We start from the raw sequence: 24,185 nt of genomic DNA, 5'->3' as shown, positions 1-24,185 counted from the left end.
GAACGCAAATCAATTAGAATTTTGACATTCCCACAACTTTTTTAACCACGGAATGTCCGAGAAAGTTGGCCATGGAGAAGTACGCATTCATGCACAAGTAAACTTAGTGCTTAAATAAATGTTGGCACAGAAAAATAAAGGACAGAAATATATGAGAGTGTCCAGATAATTCAGGAGCGGTAATTACTTTTCGGAATGCCATGTGGTCCATTCTGTTTTGCCTGACTGGCAGACGACAGAGCCGCTTTACGATTACGATCATTGTTCAAAACCTGTTACCTATTCCTTATTTTTAAAATTGAAGATCCTTAAAATTTTTATAAAGAGGACAAGATTTTTTGTTTGGCATTACCTTATCTGGGTTCATTTTGTTACATCGCTTTGTTCTGACAATACAAAACCTAAAGAGCTCTGCTTTTCCGAAGCTACCTCCGAAGAGCGAGCGAATCGGCTCATTGACATACTAATATGTTTTCGTTTCTATGCTACAATTGAGATTAATTATCAGATAGATATTAGTTTTCTTCTTATTAAACAAGTGTTCAGGATGATGCCAGCTAAAAGACTCAACAGAGGCCAGTCAAAAATCTCCGTGACACAACAGGAATCAGACAAAAATAATGTAGAAAGGCACACTAACTTTATTTTACAGAGTTGTCATAAAGTCGCAAACAGGCTTATTAGTTTCCGACACGCGTGTAGAAAGTTCGTACACCAGGCTGGGATATCACAGGGCAAAAGAGAAAGCAGCTTTCAATAAAAACGCGAGCTGTACCGCAGTTCTTTTGTGTCATCTCCTCTGAAATGTCCTGTTGTATGATACCAGTACACACTCTAAAAAAAGCCCGTGCGTCTACTTTCCCGCAAAACACTCGGAGAGCCAATCACCGCAACTTACGGAGGCAGCTCAGCGAATGATGGTGCCGAAACATATGTTTAGACCAAAAAACACACTCTCAGTTGTGACAGCAAGCGTGACGTTTTGCATTACTTAATATTACAACTCAGACTGCGTTTTTGGTCTAAACATATGTTTCGGCATTGTAATTCGCTGAGCTGCCTCCATAAGTTGCGGTGATTGGATCTCCGAGTGTTGTGCGGGAAAGTAGATGCACTGGCCTTTTTTTTTTTTAGAGTGCAGTACGCACCTTGAGGTTAGTATATGCCTTGCGTTGACCAAACCACTCAAAAGCGAACATAAACAAAATTGAACAAAACATATTGTTATTTTTTATTTCTTTTTCCCCCATACCGGATATATGATCTACGTGGCAGAAGGCGCGGGTAAACGAAGAAGTTCCATACATGGCTTCCACTGACGTTACATCAAAGGCTATTGCGATGGCCTTGCAACTGTGCGCGTACTTTCTGCAACATATGTTTTGTGCAATCGAATTTTTTTTTTTTCGGCAAGAACAAGTCGGAATGACCACCGGCATGGTGCGATGACGACATGTGCAAGCTGTGTATGCGTCCGAGTCAGTTTCGTGGTGTATAAACTCGAACACCACGTTAGCACAACCGCGACATCGGCGCCTTTTCGCAATATCTCGCCACGAATGAGTGTTTATGACGAACGTTTCCCACCTAAGTTAGGGTTCGGTTCTACTCCGACGTGGAGCGTAACAAACGCGGCGTAGCGCAGCGCACGCTGATACTGGTTGGTCGCAGATATCGAGTTCCCGCTGGCCGGCCGCTGAAACGCGCGCGTTCTGCGCTACGCTGCGATCGCGGTGCTCAACATCGGAGAGAGGCTTTAGTACCGCATGTAGGCACGTTCAATTACACTATAAGCGACAGACAACTTAAGAAACGCAGGGCGTGGCGAGCCCTGCGCATCTCAATATAGCTCCGTAGCCAATGACAATGCGGCATTGGCCAGTAAGAACGCCGAGGAACGAATCACGAAGCAAGAAGCGTTAACAACTACGGAGCGATAATGAGATGCACGGGGCTCGCCACGCCCTGCGTTTCTTAATTCTCAGTGACTATATACACACTAAAAAAATTGTCGTTGAGTTCACTTTCTTGTAGAACACGAAGCGAGCCTATCATGGCGAACAATACCACGATCTATAGCGAATTATAAAGCCCAGAATACGACAAGAAGCAAAAAAATGAGATGTGCACCGAGATGATGAGCGTCCCGTTTGACTTGCCCCCGCCCTCCCTTGACTTGCCCCTGCCCTCACGATCTAATTGCATTCTCAGCTTCGTCGTTCGCTGAAAGTAATATCTGCCGTGATAGGCTGTCTCCGTGTTCTACAGGAAAGTTAACTCACAAACACTTTTGTTAACCTTTGTTTCAGTCAAGACGTAGCCGACGCTACGAGGTAATGGAACTAATCAAGCAGCGTCAAAGGCGCATGTAACTACAGTCCGTTGCAACTTAAGAAGGTAGGGCGAGGGGAAGGAAAGAGGGGAAGAGGAAGCAGGCGGAACGCTGGACAGGAGAGGGGTTTCCCCCTCTTCTCTCCCGCGTTCCGTCTGCTTCCTCCTCCCCAGTCTTTCTTACCCTTGCCCTACCTTCTTGAGTTGCAACGGACTATAGGCCTGTTATGTTTGTGATTAATAAAGCAATAATAGAACCCGTACAAAAACGTGGCGAACACCATAATGGTGCATTTTTGACACCGCCTGGTTGGTTCCATCACCTTGTACACTCTAAAAAAAAAAGTCGGTGCTTCTATTTTACCGCACCACACTCGGAAAGCCAATCACTGACACTTAAGGAGGCAGCTCAGCGCATGACGATGCCGAAACACATGTCTAGACCAAAAAACGCCGTCTGAGTTGCGACATTAAGCAATGCAAAACGTCACGCTTGCATTGCTTAATGTCACTACTCAGACTGCGTTTTTTGGTCTAAACATATGTTTCGGCATCGTCACTCGCTGAGCTGCCTCCGTTAGTTGCGGTGATTGGCTTTCCGAGTGTTGTGCGGGAAAGTATACGCACAGACTTTTTTTAGAGTGAAGCAGCTTTTACAGCAGAATTTTAGTACTGAAAGCAGAATGTTTAAAAAAAGAGGCAATCGTGCATTTGGACCAAACGCGTGGCTCTCTCTACAACACACTTCACTTCATGCACTTGGCCGGAAAAGCTAAGGATAGAAAGAGAATTCGGGAGAAAAAAGATATTGCGAAAACCGCTGAATCCACCCGGAACCCACTGGCGGAAACTGTTGCGCAAAGACGAGCGCAGAGGCCCGCTTTCCCTACGAGCGCAAAGGTCAACAGCGTCCGTGTCTGTGCGCGGGAGATCTTGAGGCTGCAAAATTATCTGCGATACGATAAGGAGCGATGAGCCGCGGTGCCGTCTCGGCAGCGACGTGATCCAAACTCTCCCTCCATCGTCTCCGCTGTCGTACGGCACGCTGTTTACGGGCACGCTGCACGACATCGCTGCGCCATGAGGCCTTCCAACGCTGGCGCAAGCCTACTCTTCCTGCTGGCGGTTGTGGGCGTTGTCGTAGCCGCCAAAGGTAAGTCTGTCCGTTACGCAGCTATTTTTATAGTCGCATTACCGAACTAGGTTCTGGGTCTCTTGCAAGGGCGTGGCGGGAAGCCGACCGCATCAATGCCGGATATGGGGATGAGGGATCACCCATCGTCTCTTCCGAAGTTCTGTCATGACCGAGACAGGGGACGTAGCACGCGCGCTAATCGGGAGTTATGGTAGCGGGAAGTTGATTGGCGTTGGTAAAGGGGTTTTACCGACCTTAGGAAACATGTTGGTGTCGTAAAAAAGAGTTCTTCAGACGTGGTATATTATTATCTGCAGAGAAGAGGCTCTCCATTCTGGACCCAGAAATGATGTGCCCAGTGTTGTTTCGCATGGAGCAGCAGACGTGTGTTCATCTAAAAACGTTTTGTGGCATAAATAGTGCGTGCAACAGGCAACGTTTCAGCCAGTTAAAACTGAATCTCTAGATGTTGAAATTGATTTTCTGAGATCATGAGATGTGTGAATTGTGAATAGAAGAAGAAAAAAAGTTATATTACCGAGACTTGATGTAGATAATAAAGATTTGGTTTGAGGTGTAGAAGAATGGATGCATGAATAGATTCGCTCTCATTGTGAAGGGTACCTTCGCAGCTGGTTTCCTTGAAAACACCCATATAGTGATATATCCGAGAAGCCACGTGACTATAACAGAAACGACGTCGTGTTTCGTCTCAGATACGCTGTCGCTGCGAGAACATAGTGCATGTCCAAAACCAGACGTCCCTCGCGCCATCCATTGTTCATTCTCATATTACACAGATTGGCACTAGGCGCCTTTGCAGTCTACAATTAGAGGAAAATTTGAATGAATGATAGCAGTGCACTTTACCAATTCCGCTCGTCTCCTAAAGTTGTGTTCGCCGCAAATAATGCGTCTATATACCGGAAGAGACGTCCGGAGCGTGTCTTATAAAATTAAAACCTAAAAAGTGTGCGATTTATCAGTTCTAAAGTAATTCCTGCACAAAACCTAGCCCTTCCTGCCAATGCCTTAAAAAAAAAAAAAAAAAGCAGTGTCGCATTTTATTTTTTGGTATTTCTTCTGAATCATCGAAGGTTGTACGCGCTCAAGTTTCGTAACCTCAAATCCTGAATCAAAAAAGCCAACAGAACTCTCTGACGTCCCGCCAGTGCGGTGGCGCTGCTGTCCCTACTGCGCATGCGTAGATGCTTCTTCTCACGCGCAATACGGTTTCTGTGCACGCGCAGTGCCCCCACCTGGTGTGTGCAAACACGCACTTGTTTATAGCAGTATGTGAGTGTACACACAGTATACCAGACTGAGCACAGGTGATTTGCTACGGTGACAGGAAAGGCGACCCAAGCGCCCCTGGACTGCGCCGAGCCGGACTGCTCGGGCAAGGACTGCAAGACCAAGACGGGCAGCGACGGCTGTCTGGTCTGCGAATGCGGTACCTCCTGTCCCACGCTGGTCTGCGGACCCGGTTGCCGTCCCGAGGTCAACGTCACCCAAGACCGCTGCCCCGAGTGCACCTGCGATGGTAAGTAAAAGAAGGGGAGAGAAGGAAAGAAAGAAAGAAAGAAAGAAAGAGAGAGAGAACAGTGTTGACCACGTTCTTCCAACACAGCAACGAAAGCTCGTTTCCTCGTTCCTTCTCAATCTTGGAACGAGTTCTCGTTACAAGTTTCAGTGGTTCGAAAGGAACGCGTTCCTGTTGCATTTTTAAATTTGAAACGTATCGCTACATTAACATTACGTTTGTAGATATTAATGCAATATTGTGTTGTATAATCCGTTGATAAAATAAAGCGAGCAATTGAAAATACCCACATCAAACTACGCGTCGAGTCACCACGATCACATTTGTTTTACTTATGCATTTTATTTCGACCATCTCTCGGACACTACGCCATCTTTCGAAGTTAGAGGTTGAAATAGACGATAATAAAAATTCTAAATGCCTACTCAATTCGGGTAAAATTGTAGATAAATAGACAAAAAAGAGAAATAATGCGGTTTCTTTTGCCGTTTTTCCGAAAGCGTATATCGAGTTCCCATATCAGTCCCACCGATGCAAGTCGAAACGGCGGCGTTCGTCCGTTCCTTCAGAAAGGAACACGTTCCAGGAACGTCGTTCCTTGGAACGCCGTTCCGTACAACACTGAAAGAAAGTGAGCGAGATGCTGTTTAGTGAAAAGACAAAGTGGTCGGGCAACACTGTTGATTGGGACGTCCTGCGGTCACAAAGGGAGAGGCAGGATAGAACGCCAAGGCAAATACTGCAAAGGATTGGTTAAAGGGACGAACACAATCCTAGGCATAAAAAAGTAGAGAAAGTAAACAGAGAGAGAGAGAGAGAAATAGATAAAGTTTGTGTAGTGGAAAGACAAAGCGGTCGGGCAACAGTGTACATTGGAACCTCCTGTGAAGGAATGAGAGACAGGGGGAAAGGAAAATGAATAAGTAAGACAACGAAAAACAAGCGTGCATATAAGAATGTCGAGAACGCGTAAATATAACAACAAAAGTATATGTAGAGTCTCCACCAATACGAAAGATTTTTTCAACGAGGCTGCTTCATGCGATTGAGCTGGATTCGCTTTTGCCGGGACAAACGTACTTGGAGTGAGAAAAGGAATGAACATTTGTACCTTTCGCTCTCTAAAACTGAAGTACCTGTGGCTGACTAGTCTACGCGCAGCACAGCCATGTAAACTGCCTATGCGAATGGGTTGTTCATATTGGGATGGAGTGTACAAAAAAGTCAAATGTTGCAGCAGACAGTTTTACGCACGCATATGCGTACATTTAATTCTAAACATACACGAACATAATACGACTAAAGGGGCAAGGCTTGCAACAAAAACTTGAAAAAAAAAAAAAAAAACCTAGAAGTTTTAGAGTGGTAATCAACGTCTTGCTAAGATGCTTAGCAAAGCTACGGAAAAAAGCAAAATTACTTTAGGAATTACGCCTACGTGGTGCGCAGAGAATTCTACGCACGCGAGGTTAAAACTGTCATTCTCTGATTTAATTTGTGCGCTGTAAGCAGCTTACGAAGCTAAGAGCCTCCAAGGCCTGCCAGTGTCCGGTATCGTTAGTGTCAAACTACTTTTTATTCTACGCATACCTGAAGCTTAGAGACAGCCACGTGAATGAGGTTAAAGCCGTCGACGCTACTGATATAATTATTGCGCTGGAAAACAACTCACAAAGTTAAAAGCAACCTGGGCTTGCCTGTGCTTTATATCATTAATGTGGCTGCTTGACCTTTACGTGCGCTTTGGGTTCGAGAGAGCGAACTCATGGCACACAGGAAACCGTGAATAAGCAAAAGCAGCTAGCACGTTTAAATTTGACACTCGATGCAAATATAACAAATCAGATGGCCTTTTTTGCTACTATAAAATATCTGCGTTGTGTTTTCGTGTATCTTAAAATTCTGTGAACCGCAGCATGTTTCCAAGCCTATGGCAACTAACCGCAGATCCTCGAGTGTCTGACCAGGGGCTGAGTACCGTTATTTTCTGGACTACAGTCGGAACCGGGTGCATAGTCCGCAGGGGCAAATTTTAGGTCACAAATAAAAGTATTCGCTTAGATGGTCCGAACGCGGTACATCATCCGCACCCCGTGCATAGTCCGCACTTAGTGCCAAGTCCGAACTTAAAAAAAGTGTGATACACAGCACACCTTGACAAATGCTTACTGTATTAGCTCACAAAGAAGCTTTATCGTACATAAATAAGCATTAAGATTGTCCTTCACTCGTAAAATCCTTCACGACTTGTCACAGTGAACGACCTAGAAAAGAACAAATCATTGTATAGTCCGCACCTCTAGATAGTCCGCATCGGATGGAAAATACGGTGCTTGCTTAAAGCATATCTGCGATCACTAGCAGGTAAATTCAATGTAGTGGTCGTCTAGACTTGTCCATTGTCATGCAATGTCCTGAACGAATGAATATAACTTTCGGTGAGGCAACAGAATCCTTCGAATTTGGCGGTGTACACGCGGCATTTATCCAGAGTAGAATAAGTACTTCATCTCGATAGAGCGTGAGCCCTCACGTTATAATTCTGTTTACTGCTCCTTCTTATATTTATTGTAACTCTTCAAAACATGCAAATTGTATGCACTCCACAAATTTATGCTCCACTGCTTAAATTTCAATAATTTTTTTTTTGCAGGCAAAAATAAAAGGCTGTAGCAATTATTGCGTCCGACGCACAAGCGTTCTAGTTTATGTCGGCTACAATTGTATTATATTTCAGAGATTAAATTGCTACTGTATCGCGTCGTGTATTGTGTTGTATGTAAAAGCTTTTTATGGCGTCGTTCGTTGACGCGGATTGTTTCTGATTGTTTTCACAAGGTAAAACTCAGTAGATGTGAGGCAGCCGAAGGCTCCGACGAATTTTCCTAACGCTTGTCGGCAATGCCCACCGTTCGGAATTTTTGCCAATCCAACCGAAGAATCCTAAAACTACCTCAATCATTTGTCACTTCAGGAGATTCTCTCGTCGACGGAGGACATCGTAACTGTCCAGAAGTTCAGTGCCCGGCAGACTGCGAGAAAGAACAAGTCATCCCTCCACACAGGTGTCCCTGGTGCCTGTGCCATCCGATCACTGGTAGTTGTTCTTTCTGTCTGCTTGTTTATGCCTTTTGATGCCACCGGAAAAGACAAAGGAACATGTTTGTGAGAACCTCCAGTCAAAAACAGTTTGGAATTAAGACGCAGGTTATTATTAACATTTTTCTATCAATCTCAATCATTTTCTTTTCGGAAATCGTAGATTTTGTTTTTCTCGCCATATTGATTTTGTTCATTTCTGCGTTTCCAAGCACACCTGCGTTTTCCTCGAACAATAGTTCACACAGCGCAATGTGTAATTTTGTAGCTAGGCAAGGAGTCGGAACCTTGTGACTGCTTTCTGTCGAGGTACGGAGCCCGACGAATTTAATTAAATAATTAGCCAGTTTTTATTTGTCTTTTTTTGCAGACGAAAGGCTTTCATCGACACTACGAATTTACCTATTTATACAACACAAACTTGGGTGATAGAGTGTTTTGTGTTCGTTGCAAGCTCTAATGTGCGAAATACGAAAAACCGTCAGACGCATTTTCACCAACTGTGTTACTTAGTGTATACGTTTTTCCTTTCTTTCCAAAGTGACCAACAGTTAAAAAAGAAGGTGGACAACAATGTTAAGAAGTATTCCATTTTCCCGTAAAGAAAAGGGAAAATTTAATCAAAATGTAAATAAATACCTTAACCTCTTCGTTTTTCTTCTATATATAACGATATTAATTTTAACAGTTCACAAAGATAGGTTTTGTAAAATAATATTTAAAAAAAAACTTTCAGCCTTTCCACTCTGGTGAAGAAGGAAGATCAGCGGAGCTGTACCATGTGCCGCCATCTATGAGCAAGGGCGGCAACCAGACAACCGGCAAGCCGGTTGTCTGGTTGTCACCGTCACTTATAGATGGCGGTAGCTGTCCAGAGGGTTGTTTCGAGATTTATTTGTCCACGGACAGGGAACTGGGGAAACAAGCCCTTAACAGCTTCGCTGTAAAAGAATATTTTTAGTATTACTGACGACTTGAAACCCCCAGCAACGAGCATTGTATAAAATTTTTGTTGCAGCCAGAAAAACGCTTGAGAAGTTCGGTGAAAGGCACTGCCCTCGGGAACTCATGGAGATGCTGTTCAGACAGGCTGACGGTCTCTTCAAGCACACTCAGATCCTGCGCGAACAACTTCACTACCAGGACCTTGCCGTCAGGACATTGGACGGCAATATCACAGGAGGTAACATTTCTAACTAATCAGAAACTAGTACAGGTGCGCGGGGTCTTGTTCTTTTTAGAGCGCCATAGTCCCCCAAAAGTTACAACTGTATTTAAAAGGAATATTTCTAACTTTACACAAGCTTACTGGCACCTATGGCACCCAAGTGTACTGGCGCGCAACGCCGCGTAATTTCAAGATTAAAAGCGGACGTTTTATTTCGGTCTTTCCTTCGCAAAATTTAATGACGAAGTTGTGGGGACTGCATTGTTGGCGGTGTCAACAATGCGGGGTTTATCATCAGACTTTGCGATCTCCGCGGTGACGATATTTAAATGCGGCTCATGCAGTTGACACGAGCACTGCGTGAGCATTCGACTGGGGCTTGTGTGACAATCGAAGCCTCGACATGCATTCGGGTAGTGGCTCGTGCCCTATCACTGCGTTGACGGGAATATAGGGACCTTGACGATTTGCGGAGCTCAGCGCGTGAGGGGGATCGGTGGCCGAGTGGTCTAGCGCACACCATCTCGGAGCACGTGGAGCGAAAGCTTGCACTGCAGAACCCAGGCATCCTGGGTTCAGTCCCCACTCCTGCTCGTTTCGATCTGGATGAGCATCGTATCGGCGTGCGGTCGTGTGTCACTAACTGCGTGGTACACTTTAAAGACCCCAGGCTAACGGTTTTACTGCATTGGCTAAATTTCTCCTCTACAGCTGAGAGACAAGTCGTTTGTTGAAGACAGACAAAATTCAAGGCTGTATAAATATAGCCACAACCATCTTTTTAACTCAGCGTGCGCCCTTTGTTTAGCCAACAACAGCGCGTGGCTATGACAAACATCGATGATTGACGGCATATCATGTGCTGCAGGTCACGTGGCCGCTTGTTCTGGTAGCGAGTTGAGGGGGTGTACGTTTTTCACTATACGTATAACATTGCATGGTAAGAAAAAAAAAAACTAATGGATGTTTTATAGGCGATGAATGTCAATGAATAACTCGAAGCAAGTTTACTGAAAGTACGAACAAGTGTGGCATCCCCCCTTTACAATATGCGGACCGTGAACGTATTCCCAGGCGATCCCCTTGCTTCCGGTCTCAAGCCAGGATGCAGCAACCCCGAATGCACTGGCAAAGACTGCAGGCTCGTGCCTGGAGAGGACGGCTGCCCCCACTGCTCGTGTGGCGAAGGTACTCTTTCCCTCTTGCTTTCTAACCTGTCCGTATTGCCGTCATCTATAAACTCTCTCGTTTTCCTGCGAATGAATGCGGGAGAACGAGGGCAGGATTTTGGGCAAGATAACTTCCAAATAATAACAAGAGGAAAAAGATATGGACCCCTGTGAATGCAATAGAGAGCTGTTCGAGTTGTCCAATGTAAGTACACTTTGTCGAAGGTAGGCGGACACACCGGTACAGGCTGCGAGATCGTTAAGAAAAAAAGCAGATCAAGCTTCGATCAAATTTTTCTGTTAAGGGGAAACACGAACTAGTGTGCAAGTAAGGAGCACGAGCGAGACATATAGTAATCTAATACAAACAAAAAGGATAAAGCATTATAGAAATGACGAGAGGGTTTATTCTACCTGCGCCGTTCTGTGTAGCTCTCAGCACCCTTGCGAATAATCCATAAATACGGAGCACTTTTTCATCCTCCTACGCGGACTCTGAAGAGGAAATAATCAAAAATATGCAGAGGTATGATCCGTATTGACCAAATGAAAAAATGGTTACAAAGCCGCCGAAAGAGAAAATGTTCGGGGGCGCCGGTATTCGAGCTGCGGGTCTCTCAATATCCGGTCGGGCATGCGAACCAGTACACTGCACCCGGAGCTCGAATTCTGGCCCCACCAAAGATTGTGTATTTTGGCCACTTCGTACCCTGTGTTGCATTCGACCAGTATGAAATCACTGAATCCAAAAAAAAAAGTAGCGCCATGTGGTTGCCATTTTCGTTTATGAAATAAGCAGTTTCTTTTTTACGTCTCCATTCTTGGTCAGCCCATCTAAATTTGCACGTGAGGGGTAGCTGTATAGAGACATTTCTTGTGTATAGTGATTTTGCTATCCGCACATTGACGAAAGCGTGCTCCTCGCACCGCCACCACATGCGGCATCGGTGCTTAGAGGCGTTGTAAAATCAATTTTCTGTCTTTAAATACGCAAGAAGAGAAATATTATAGTAAGAGATCTGTGGTGATAAGCATTATGGGTCAGTTGATTGCATACACAGTGCCAAAGACACCTTACAGTGACAAAGACGCTTTCAGTACAATTATGCTCTCTAGCGATCTTGCCGCGACTGGTTCAAAATGACCCTTTCGGAAAGCCTCGAAGATTTGAAGGGAGTGAAATGGTGATTGCCACGGCAACCGAGACCGATGAACCAATCATCTTGCGTGGTCTTATCGTCCGCATAATATTATTTGCTTGTGTCCAGCTCACAAGCAATAAAGGCAATGGCGCTACTTTCCCAGGATCAAGTTACTTTGGAGTCTAGACCAGCAAAGTTCACTCGTCTGCGTAGTTTCAAATTCAGAAAGACATGCTCGGAGGTTTGTGACGGCTTCTTTTTGGTCTTATAGTACGTGTATAATAGCATATCGCGAGATTGATACTTCAAACATAGCAAGTTCGGAAGCACGCGTTTACCACGGGACCATTTCACGTCTGCACGCATAAAAGAAGGCGACTGGGTGACCCTCCACGCCCGGCTTCAACAAAACATATTTCGGTAAATTAAAGGTCGGCCTGCATAGTTTAGAACTCGACCTTTAAATCGCGGTCACACAACTAATGCATCAAACAAAAGACTGTCTGCAGACACTGTCTCAGGCCTTCTTTTTAGGACGTCACATTGGTCATACAAAAACTGGCTGCAGACAAGTTCAAAGCATGTTTCAAGCACACCTGCTTGGAGCATGATTGAGGCTTGTCCGCAGTTTATCCTCTCATCCTGCCTGCAGGAAACACCGTGTCTTTTGTATGGTGCATGAGCAGTGCAACCTCGGCTTTAGTACCTTGTGGGGATTGAACCCCCGTCTCAGCCTCTGATGATCGGCATTAGCATCAGGGATGTCGCGAAGCCGCTAAGGTTCAAGTTGGACCAGGTTTGATTTCAGTAATATTTTTTTACGCAAAGTTCGACCGAAGTTTTACAGTTACGCGCTCACACGTAAATTGAAAACGAGCTTTCGCCGCCAAGGTGGAAAAGCGGAGCACTTATCGGATATAGGCTTCTTGCACGTGACGTCACTTCCGGTTAGACTCGAAATCGAAATCAACATCGTCGTCTGCTATCAATGCCTCGGCGCCATGTTGGAGGCATTCGGCGTCTTATCGTGGCAGCAGTACTGCCATAAAGCCACAGAACCGTCTTTGTATAACCACATTTCAGAATATTTTTTTTTGTCCTAGACTCTAGTCAATCGCAAAGAGGTTCCTCATCTGACACTAAGTTCAGTCCAGAAGCCCTTAGTTGGGGTACGAAGCTTTTCTGCCGAAATCATAAAGCTAATGTAATAACCTAGAGTGAAAGTTCCCATGCATTTGGCCGCTTCGGAACGGCGGGCATAGAAGCGGACATAGGCGGTTCCAGTTCGTGTTCCCAAAGAGCCCAAATCGCTGATCACGCCTTAATATGCACGAAGAAGCAGCAAAACATTGCCTGTAAGGGCTGTTCCTTTTGATTTCTTTTTTTACTTTGCAGAAAAACTCAAGAATTGCGCAGTGACAAAATTAAATTAAGTTGACAATCGCTCGAGCAACTTGAACTTGTCGCGGCAAAACGAACACGCCCCAACCCCTTCGACTCCATTCTTTTTCTTCTCTTTCGTCACTTTCTCGTTCTTTCTCTCGAAACCGGAGATGTTAGCTCCCAGGATTTGCCGCGTTCTGCTCCCACCTGTTAGAGATTGTGCCGGTGTACTCGTCGGAGTCATTCATGACGCCGGCAAACCGATATCACCAGCGTCACCTTGTCCTGGTTCCTAATGATTGCCGGAATTCTAGAAAAACCAATACAGCTGGCCGTAGCTCCGTTTTGTTGTCGACTTTTCTCGGCTGGAACAATTGATTACGGTGCAACTTACCATTTGAAACCTCGAGTGAGCGGACAAACTACAGTGCGAACACGGCCTCAAACCACACAAAACCTAGCATAACAGCGGCGAATGCCTCCAACGCAGATTCCGGCGGGTACGGGTGAGATTTACCAACCGGCAGTAGCGGTTCATCATGGTCTCGTGCAAGAACCATACATTGCTTTAAGTCAACAAATATATACATATATATATATATATATATTACATCAATGTATTCTTTGTCAGTCAACAAAAACTATAAAAATGTGAAGAAATCTTTCTACACATCTTTCTGTTTTAGTTCTTAGGTTAGGTGGCGCAAGCTGCCGCCCTTTATAAAGGATACAGCCATCAACATACATCCATTGGCTTCGTAGAATTTCGCTAGACGTTCGAAGGTTCGACGAACCAGGTGAACTTCAGTTTGGACAAAACTTCCCGGCATCCATATAGTTATCGGGGCGCGAGTGCGGGGCGGTGGTCCGCCTTGCAATGGTCGGCGGGTGTGGCAAACCCCAGGGGCGGTCTCGGAGGCTGAGCGTGGCGGGCGCAAGATCTGTCCGGTGCCCGGCTGTGCGGGGGAGCGCTGCCGGACGGCCCCGGGTCTGCACGGCTGTCCCGTCTGCCAGTGCGACCCGGCCTGCCCCGCACTCGCCTGCGGACTCAACTGTCAGCAGGAGACGAACGTCCCCCACGGACGCTGCCCCGAATGCATCTGCGAAGGTGCATGGCGAAACACACAACAGACCTCGCTGGAAGAAATTATTCTACCATACCCCGTTGCAGGTTAAACAAACTAGGTCAAAGTCCTCCCCGTAAAGTTCTCCGCTCTTTCGACTTCAGCGAGCGAACGTTGTAGAAGAGATGAGAGAGGAGGAGAGTCCGCTCGCCTCCTCTCCAGCGTTCTCTCTGCTAAAGTTGAAAGGGTGGAGGGCTTTTCTTAATCCGCAACGGGGTCTAAAACCTAGCACGACAGCCACGAAGACCAGCGGGCTAACGGTAGCCTAGCAAGGCCTAACCAACACAAACAAATCCGAGGCTCGGAAAAGAAAGATCCGACGGAACACAACCGAATGCCTCAGCTTTATTTATTCATTTATTTATTTGACTCGCTAGGGTAACTGACAGCTTAAAAGACAGATTATGTTCACGCTTGGTGGTTCCTTCTTGGCCGTACGTATTCACTGATGCCGCAATTCCATTAGCTGTGGATCAATAACAAGATGGCCGCAACTCGCCCCACCCCGCTTTCTCAAGCTCGCGGTGACTATGCGGAGCGCAAGTTCGTCTGCTTTTTGCGCAGAGGTAGCAATGACGTCAGAACGCCCAGCTCTAATTGGCTCCGATTGGAAAGATGGTGGGTAGACCTAAAGGCAGCTAGCACTGAAGTCTACCTACCAACCTTCCAATCAGGGCCATCAGGAGCTGGATGTTCTGACGTCACTGCAGTCCCTGCTCAAGAAGCAAACGAACCTGCACGTACGCGTATAGACTTTTGAGGCGTCTTTTTATGTATGCGTGCCTGAGTGGCTTGAAACGTGGCTAATTTATCACCATTTTCGATTGATCGATTTGGCTAAAATAGACCGTCTTCAGAAGTGAGCGCCATCTAGCACCTGTGGCGCCAATTACCCGAGCACGCCATAGTTTGGGATTATACCCTGAACTTGTATTGGACACGAGGGCTACGTCAGAGTTCGGTGAGGATTCGGATCCACTCGCACACTTCGTGCCCAAGAAATGGCGACTGTCGAGGTTGCTTGATGGGGTTTTGAAAAACGAATATCTTGGCAAGACGTTGTAAATGAGCTTTACGTAGATGTGTCTCACCCAAGGCGAAGCATTCGGGTCGCACGCTAGTGATACCCGGAACTCCAAAAACACGTTCTTCCGCTTTACAGCTGAACACGCGGTGAGCCAATAGTTGTGGTGAGCCAATCACTGAGGTCAACGGAAAGAGCTGCCTTGTCGTTCGCCGTCCTTTTTCCCTAACCACGGCAATCGGCACTCGAGTGCTTTGCCGGGGTGTGGACGTACAGGAGTATTCTAGGCTGCATTTTGATTCAAACTTTTCAAACGCATTTCAGTTCTAAGGTCCAAGGACAAGGATGTCAAGAACGCGTTAGCAGACAAAGCCCACCGTGTGCAGAAACGGAAAAGCCAGAAAGACGACAGCTCGGAAGAGAGCAAAGAATCTGGTACGTACAGCATTCCTCCCATCCTCATCGTTTCCGAAAGGGCCGTGCCACACTTTATATCATTGTATTTAAATGTATTTTTTGGCATGTGAAGTATCTCTTCGTAGCAGAAAAAGAGCGTCGTATAGTGCTTATGCTCACGAACGTGCTCTATTATCTCAACAAAAGTGCATAATAAAAAAATAGGATTAGTTTTGTGTGTGTGTGTGCCTAGGCTATTTGTGCGGACTTTCATGACTCTCATATTAAAAATAGCGCAAAAAAACGGTACAAAAAGACGAAGAAGCACACAGGACAAGCGCTTAATTGTCTTGTTTGCTTCCTCGTCTTTTTGTCCCGTCTTTTTTGCGCTATTTTTAATATGAATGTCAATTACCAACTTGCCCAGCAGACCAAGCTTTTACAATACATTTTATGACTGTTTCTTATTTTTATACATTGCAATAGCGGCATGGCTATTCAGACGTAACAAATTTTTTGTGCGCTACATACTGATAAAGGCACGCTCTCAGGCCAATAGTTTATTCACCTGGCGCGTGCTGCAAAGTTTCAGCATGATTCTCTGTTCCTTAAATATATTTCACAGCGAGGCTGTGGCCGAATATTTTTAAACATCTGAGTATTTCACCGAGGAATCATTTGTCTTTCCTTCATATAGACGAGAAGAAGTCGCACAGCGTGCAGAGACGCCACGGTGACCGCGATGACAGTTCCGAGGAAGCAGGTACGTCCGTTAAATAGGCGTCGTGAAGCCCCGCTGACCCCGGTGACGCGGAAAATACGACTTCCTGTCTACGTGACCGGAACCAACCTTCCGTACGCCAACACGGTATTAGGGACCGTAATCTCGCTGTACCGTACCTGTGTGCACCTGTGTGCCCCACACGTACGGGTCCTCTGGTAAACACGACATGATTAAGAAATAAAAAAAAAGAAAAAAAAAGAATACCAGTTGGCGCACCGTGTTCGAAATTGTATTAAATTAGTTTATTATTAACCGTAAGTGAATGGCGCACTTTCGCTTGTCTGTGAATGTCTCGCTCTATCAAGTACTCGACGAGCATTTACTGAAATGCGAGATGAATCATGGAGCATTCGCGACGTAACCTGCCCCCGAAACAAAATCCTGGCTACTTGCTGGCATTGCACCAAATATTGCGCTTTAAAATCTCACGCGCTTCTGATACCTCTTGATTCGTATTCTAACAGGATCGTAGTGCGTTTATTGACCGGTATGTTCACATCGGCATTTTTTGGTACGGCATAGTTCTACTGGGCAAACATAAGGAAAATACTGGTCACAGACGATCTTACAGGCTTGTGTATAAAAAAAAAAATTGATGAAAGAGCGTTGTTTAATTAAGGTTATTTAAACCACCAAGAGTTCACATCTTTCGCATTATTTTGCTGACAATTATTTTGAGCGGATATGCCTTAAATTCCTCTGATTTGAAAAAAGGAGTTACACTGTGTGATAAGACAGACAGGAGCATCGAACAATCGAACAAAGTCAATATTCGGTTTCACACATTGCATGTACCCAAGCGCGTGAAATTAGCTTTTCATAATATTAAGAACTGTACTACATTTCCTCAATCGATCGTGTCCAGTGCTGACTAAGTACTTCACACGTTCTTCTATATTTTTTTTTATTGATTAGATAAAGACAACGTTGGAGAAGCAGCGAGCACCACGTCGCCACTGACGACTCTCAAAACTGACTCGGGATCCCGAAGACGACGTTATGATCCCCTGGGACACCTCGGAAACGACACGCGCCCACGGGTTGCAAGGCGAGTCGACCACACCGACGATGTCCTTAACGTCACCGCTCAAGTACAGCGTACGTATTTTTTCACTCGGTGTAAAAAACGAATGTCAGAATAGCCACTGTAGAGTATCTGACCCATAAAAATGTACCGCGATTCATTTTTGTTACTAGTCGCATTTGAAGGCGAGCAAACCTTCGCGAAGCGCTCGTTGAAATAGCGGCCGCCGAGTTCAAGTGTCAACAAATGTCTCTACTAACTCGTCGAACGCTGGCGCCCGGCTTTCGGCGTTCGCGTTCGAAAGCGTCCGAGCAGTGAACGCGAAAAAAGGCAGCTAGCTTCGGGTTATAACGGTTATAACGAAGTCAACGGGAATCGGAAATCACTTCTCTGTAGCCGCTATTTCGTTACAACCGACTTCGGTTATAACGAAGTGCAAAAGGGAAAGGGAAATCGTGATCGCTTCGCTATAGCCGCGATTTCATTATAACCGACTTCGTTATAACCGGTCTCGACAGTTATCGTTCCAATCAGAGCTCGGCCCTCTGGCGTCCCTGCGCGCTCTCTCTCTCTCTTTTTTATGCGGAAAGTATGTTTTAAGATAGATCTTTGGCGCATCAGAACGCACGTTAATCAAAGAGCAGGGAAGGCGCGATCACGAGGCAAGCAAGCGCGCGTCGTCCTTGGTTTAGGTCGCGGGGAAAACAAAAGCACGTGGCCGCATTCGGAGGGCAAACAGACCCACGAGGAGAGCAGAGAATTTGCACGCCGTATAGGCGCGGACAGTTTAGAAAACGCGGGGAGTAGCAAGTTTCGAGAACCTTATTATTATCGCTCTGGAGCCGATGACATTGCTTCATTAGCTGATAAGAACGCTGAAAAAAAACATATCAGAAAGGAAGATACGCGAAAACGACAAGCCGTTCCCGGTGTCTCTCAAGCTGCAATGACCATAATCTGTAGCGCAAGTAGTATCTTGAGACAGGAACTTTTTTTTTTTCGATTCAAATTGATTCGATTAAAATATAAAACATCTGTACATTTCTAAAAAAAAAAAAAATGGTAACCCGATGTCGGCACAGATCGGGCTCAGTTATTTGAGTTTTTAACGCGCTAGCCGAGTGCGCAGTGTTGTTCATAACGTGCGTCGCATAGTTTCACCTTTAAAGCGAGACGCCGTTCCTGAAGCTGGTCAGGTGCAGTGCGTGGTCCCCGTGTGCGAACCCTACTGCAAGCAGAGGCCGGCGGAGCACGGCTGCCTGGTGTGTGACTGCCCGGACGTGTGCCCGGACATCGTGTGTGGCGCCGGGTGCCAGCCCTACTTCACGGACGCCAGCAGATGCGAGCGATGTGTCTGCAATCCACATGCGGGTATGCGACCTCGAGAACATTCCTAGCTTTGTAAGCAATGTTTTGAGATACGATGAATCATCCTAGGTATTTGGTAGAGATATTTTTTTTTATTGAAGCATGGAAAGATGAATCGGAGTTTGCTCTCTGACTTGCTACTGCATACACTCTAAGAAATGCCTGTGCGTCTACTCTCCTGCAAAACACTCAGAGACAATCTTTGCGATCTACGGAATCAGCTCAGCGAATGATGAGGCGGAACATCTGCTTAGACCTCAAAAGTAAGTCTGCGCTGTGACATTACGCAATACAAAGCGTCATGCTTGCATTGCGTAATGCAACAGCGCAGACTTAATTTTGAGGTCTAAACAGATGTTCCGCCTCATCATTCGCTGAGTTGAGTTTGTAGATCGCAATGATTAGCTATTCGAGTGTTTTGCCGGTAAATAGACACGCAGGCATTTCTAGAGTGTAGGGAAAGGCAGAGGAAATACAGGCGTTTAATCCTAGTTTTAAAAGCTTTCATACTATTGCTTAAGAATTTCGCATCATATTATGAGTGTGAAGAGACAACTTGACGCAAATAACTAGTGTGAAAACATTGAATTCGACGACGGCCTAGAAACGAATTCATCTAGATCATCACATAGTTGTATTTTCTCACTGAAGTATACGTATATAAAATGTACTGATAAAGTTTGTTTCTAAACAAACAATTCACGTTACTTAATCTTGAAGCACGTCATGCCAATTAGTATTTCTTCATGTCGCGAACCCGCCTACTAGCAACGACTTAATTATAGTGCCACATGCCATGCTACACAGAATAAATTGCACCAATTACTCGGTGTTAACGTTTTCGCACTTCGATAACAATACCTCATATTATACGTGTTTGGCATCGCGCAAGTCCAGTGTTATCTGGTGTTTCAAACGCTCTACCCTCGACCTCGATTAAGAATGCGGGATATGATGGGATTTTGGCAAGTTGTGGAGCGCTTTGACTGCAAACAACAGCTTGCGTTTGGTTATCTTTGAGCATTTCTACAGTAAATTAGCTGTCCAATAACGATCGCTTCAGAAAGCCTCTTAAGACTCAACGCTTTTATTTTTTGTTCAGTGAAGTAGCTACCTTAATATTTTAGAAGTGGGTATTTAGTGGCCGATAATGGAGAGGAACAAAGGTCGGTGACCGTGTGTTTTATACCGAAAGCTAGCTCCGCAGGCTCAGATAGCACGGTTTTGTTCCCCGGAATAACCCATGTGCCACGTCGCACGATGGTCTAGTCATCATCATCATCAATATTTTTGAACGCACATCATTTATGATTTTTTCGAAGATTTGCATATGTCCGTTCGCTAAAATATAACTTCCCACGAAACGACATTTTGTCGTCCCGTGTTGCAAGGACAGCAGTCGTCAGAGTCTCCTTTTAATACTAATGTCACACAATAAATAATAAGATCCGCACATCTTTCGTTTTAGAATAATATAAAAATATTGTAGTAGTAAGCAGGCGCATGTTATGAAGCTCGTTCTTTTCATTGTATAAAAGCACTTAGCTTGCTCTTAGTATAGCATGGCCTCCAAAATTTTTTGCGCGCTGGCTGCGCTTCTCGGACCGTTTCATTCTCCGTTAGGGACCGTTACTCTGGGGCGCTTTGTGGCTTTCGCAACCAGGCCAAACAATGCAAAGAAAACAGCCGCGAATTATTATCATCACCATTATCGTCGGTCTACGGAAGTTAGGAACAGTGCGAAATGTGCTTCCCATCTCTCGCCGCAACACACATACCTTTGGCAAGGAAAAAGTCAGAAATTTGAACGTTTATCTTTCTAAAGCGCGAAAGGTGTAGAACAAATGTCCGTGCACATACGTGAAGTTCAGACAGCTGTTCCCATGCATGACGACAAAACATATTTCTACGCTTGTCCCGCCAGCCTAGACAGTATCTGCAGAAGACAAATACAAATACGGATTAGAAGAATGTATAGTTTTGGCGAGTTGGTGGGACTTCATCGCGTCGTAGTCATCTAATGCTTCCGTGGCATGAAGGGTCGTTTTCGTGTGTCTTCCTAACAAAATTCGTCAGTTAATAGCCAGCGTTCGTCCCGTTTGTTTCTTCTTCGTCTACGTCTTCGTGTTTTCGCACTTTTCCACGATGTATAGATTCTCACTACATCTTGCACCCTGAGGTATCAGTGAGCGAAACAGCGCAAAGACTGAAGCAGCGAATTAAAATTACGAATCACCAGAAATTTACTTGTCTCTATTCTGATGATGAGAACAATGCAAGTTTCGTGCCGCGGGCTCACACTTGACAGCGTGATTTGAGGCGATTCTGTTCTTGTTTTTGGTTTGCTTATAAGCGCCCCCACGCGGAGATTTAGAGAACTGGCTCGACTCACTTTTTCTGCTGGGCAGCCGAGCGTGGGAAAAATCTCGGGGGCCATGAGTATAGGGGAAGTAATGCGCCCGACTGATGATATGCCCATCAACGAACTTCTTAGAAAAGGCCTCAAGAAACTAGTACGGTGTCTTGAATAAATTCATGTGATAAAACTCGTTCTTCGATATGTAATAATCTGCTTGTACTGCAGGGCGCGACCAAATGGCAGACGTGTTCGCTTCGTACTGCTCGGAGCCCACTCTGCATAGGATGATCGCCGACTTCGGTGCTTTAGAGAGGATGATGCATGATGTGCAGCAGCAGAGCTTCCACCATCAGCACCTCATCACCAGGGCCGAGCAAGCCCGCGGCATCCATGGTACGCTGGGTACCGCGTAACTTGACCCTGTTTATCTTAGGGTCCAGTGAAACTTCTAACTTTTTGCTGGACTTCCTTTCTGGACGTTGTGTTATGAATTCTGTGCTATAGTTCGGAAAGCCTGGGCTAGGAGGCGCAAGCCACAGCCCAATTAGAAGGGCCGTTAATTATGTCTGGTTAAAAACAGCAACTTTAGGTAACGTAAACCAAGCGATTTTGGGCATATGACGCATAGTTTACCATATGTGCGAGTAAACGTTAAAAACAATATTGTACGGTTGGGAAATGGGCCAACTGTAGGGCCCTTTAGAAGTTATCATTGATTTATATTGTTTGTTCCTTTTTAAGAACCTTTGTGTGAGAGCGACCGAACTGGTCGGAAACTTTGAACGCGTGAAACGACGCTACAATTTCAGCCCTCATGAAAATAAAGTCGTTCTTTCTACCGTATGACGAAAAATGGCCAGAGGAAATCGACTATGAAATTGCTCCGAACTTCCGTGCGTCTTTGAAACCCAGCATTTTTTTTTTTTTTTTTTACCATTCAACGCATTCGTTATTTTCGTCACGGTTTGAACGAAGCGAAAGTCGAGCTATATTTTATTCCCCATCCATAAAGCTTTTTTAAAGTACGCTGCTCACACACTCACACAGACAGACAGACACACACACACACACACACACGCACACACACACACACAAAGAAATGCATACAAAGATGAAACTCAGGAATGCAAGCGTAAGGACAAGTTACAATTGAGGTCATAAGACGACGTCAGGGTAACACATACCCTTTCTTGGTATTAAACGCTCGTGTCCACCACCTTATTTCTCAGCCTTGGTGCTTTCTTTTACGGCTCACATTACGTAGTTAACTAAAACTCGTCCCATAAGTGACATGAAAAAAGTGTTAACAGTATACTGGCTTGATCACTTCAACTTATCGTTGTGCAGCGAACTTGACAGTACGGTACACATACATTCGCACCTTGAAACAGTAATTTATATCGAGCAATAAAGAAAGGCCGAATAAATAAAATGTACACAAGACGCTTTTTGGGTGCACTGGCACTGAGTTGGAACCCTCAGTATACCAAACAATACGCGAAGCCCCTAGCTGGTCTACAAATTCGAAGGAGAAAAAAAAAAAAAAAAGCAAGAACGATACAAGAGCTAGACTCTCTGATGTCACGCCTAAGCGGTGGCGCTGTTGTACCTACGGCGCATGCGCAGAAGCTTCACTTCACGGCAATCTGGTTTCTTCGCAAGTGCAGTGCCCACAACTGGTATGGGCGAAGGCAGGCTCATTTGTCAGCAGCGCCTTTATTGTATCGAGATAGCCACGGATGACTTTGTATCTGTAATGCGATCTTTGTGCTTTCTTCTTCCGAACTTCTCTCGCAGGTCCTGCGTCGGAAGAGCTGAAGGCTCTCTTTGCGAGGCAGCAGTACGAGAGGCATCACGAACCTCACCGTCCGCAACACGCGCACGTGACTCCGTTGCCGCACCAGCCGTACCAGACCGAGGAACCGAGCAAGCCGCCCCACAGGGCCCACAAGAAGCACGGCGGTCGTCGTGCCAAGCAAGACGGCAACCGCTCGTCATAAGGCGCACGGCACATCGCCTATACTGCCGCCCTCCGTGTTCAGTGTTCCACCTCCGAACATATTCGTTCTTAAGACGAAAGCTGACCCAGTTGCACGGTTTGAATTCCTCACTAAAAGCGAAAGATGTGTAAGCCCACAATACGAAAGACCCATTCGCCGGGGCAGTTTATGCGGCGGTGCTAAGCACATTTGTTTCTCAGAGGAACTATACTTTTAGAAAAATTATTTTCTTACCCCTGGCAATGTGGACCGGCTAAGGCGAATCCAGCAGAGGCCCCTTAAACTGCCCCGTTGAATGGGTCTTTCATAAAATTGGAGACTGTACATTCGCCTTCGATATGACGGTGAACACGCGAGCATCGGTCCTATCGGCGCGGCCAGCGCCTTGAAGCGGCAACTTAGCAAATAAAACGACGGTTGGTACTTTGCTTTTGCATCTTCACGTCTCTTTTCTGCGCATGCGCTTATGACGATTGGCCGCCGCTCGCTTGTTCTTCATCGAATTGGGGACGACTGTAGTCGAGAAGAAAGGAGACAACAAAGGAGACACAATGGAAGTTGGAAGGCTAATTCCGAGGAGCACTGTACACGCACGCATTTCATGCGCAGAGCGGCGAGAAGTGCGGGTATTCGCTATATAACTCTGATACATAGTATCAATAAATTTCTTTTATTATTTTTTTTTTTGCGATGCTGGGCATCAGGCTTTTTGTATCGCAGCCTTGTTTTTCTTTTTCCGCTACAAGCCTGGAAGCATGAATCCTGAGTTGGCATGCCATGAAGTGCATTTAATAGATTATAGGGTACACAAGAATAAAATAAATAAAAACTGCTTGTGTATATAAGATTGTCATCCGTTGTGTATCTCTCCATCATGACTATCACATAGCGTTTTCGTCGTCTCTTCGGTCAATGATCCTAAAGTTCGTGTCGGTATGATAAGCCACGTTTAGGGAAGCCATCGGTTATTTTTTTTAGGAGCGATGATAAAATCTTCCATCCCCTGCGTACGTGAGCACTGCACACATCGACCTTTGTTCTCCGGTATCTCGCACTAACACCCAAACCTTTCAAACTACCAAATAAAACCGACGCTTTCCAATCCGCTCTTGAAAACACAACTACAAGAGAAAGAA

General features: G+C 45.5%; 1 protein-coding gene across 4 annotated transcripts; it reads left to right on the top strand.

Moving 5' to 3' along the window:
* Positions 1-3,225: 3,225 nt before the first annotated feature.
* On the top strand, positions 3,226-23,477 carry LOC120849600. 4 transcript variants are annotated; one of them, XM_040221843.3, is made up of 12 exons: positions 3,226-3,484; positions 4,818-5,009; positions 7,984-8,106; positions 9,127-9,291; positions 10,351-10,464; positions 13,875-14,078; positions 15,443-15,553; positions 16,212-16,277; positions 17,214-17,396; positions 18,511-18,693; positions 21,275-21,442; positions 22,847-23,477. In XM_040221843.3, exons 1-12 carry the CDS (start codon positions 3,412-3,414, stop codon positions 23,047-23,049), a joined length of 1,785 nt encoding a protein of 594 aa, XP_040077777.2. In that variant the 5' UTR covers positions 3,226-3,411; the 3' UTR covers positions 23,050-23,477. The 4 variants fall into 4 exon arrangements, with proteins under 4 accessions (XP_040077777.2, XP_040077776.2, XP_040077779.2 ...); XM_040221842.2 differs by having other exon boundaries at positions 18,478-18,693; XM_040221845.3 differs by lacking the exon at positions 13,875-14,078.
* Positions 23,478-24,185: the final 708 nt, after the last annotated feature.

This window comes from Ixodes scapularis, unplaced genomic scaffold (genome assembly GCF_016920785.2).
Source record: "Ixodes scapularis isolate PalLabHiFi unplaced genomic scaffold, ASM1692078v2 PGA_scaffold2__306_contigs__length_199485367, whole genome shotgun sequence".
Lineage (NCBI taxonomy): Eukaryota > Metazoa > Arthropoda > Arachnida > Ixodida > Ixodidae > Ixodes > Ixodes scapularis.
This window is presented reverse-complemented; position numbering and strand designations above follow the sequence as displayed.

Coding starts and splice junctions, on each gene's coding strand:
- LOC120849600 (XM_040221842.2), top strand. CDS start 3,412: ATGAGGCCTTCCAACGCTGGCGCAAGCCTACTCTTCCTGCTGGCGGTT. Junction 3,485..4,817: donor CGTTGTCGTAGCCGCCAAAG/GTAAGTCTGTCC, acceptor CTACGGTGACAG/GAAAGGCGACCCAAGCGCCC. Junction 8,107..9,126: donor CCTGTGCCATCCGATCACTG/GTAGTTGTTCTT, acceptor TTTTTGTTGCAG/CCAGAAAAACGCTTGAGAAG.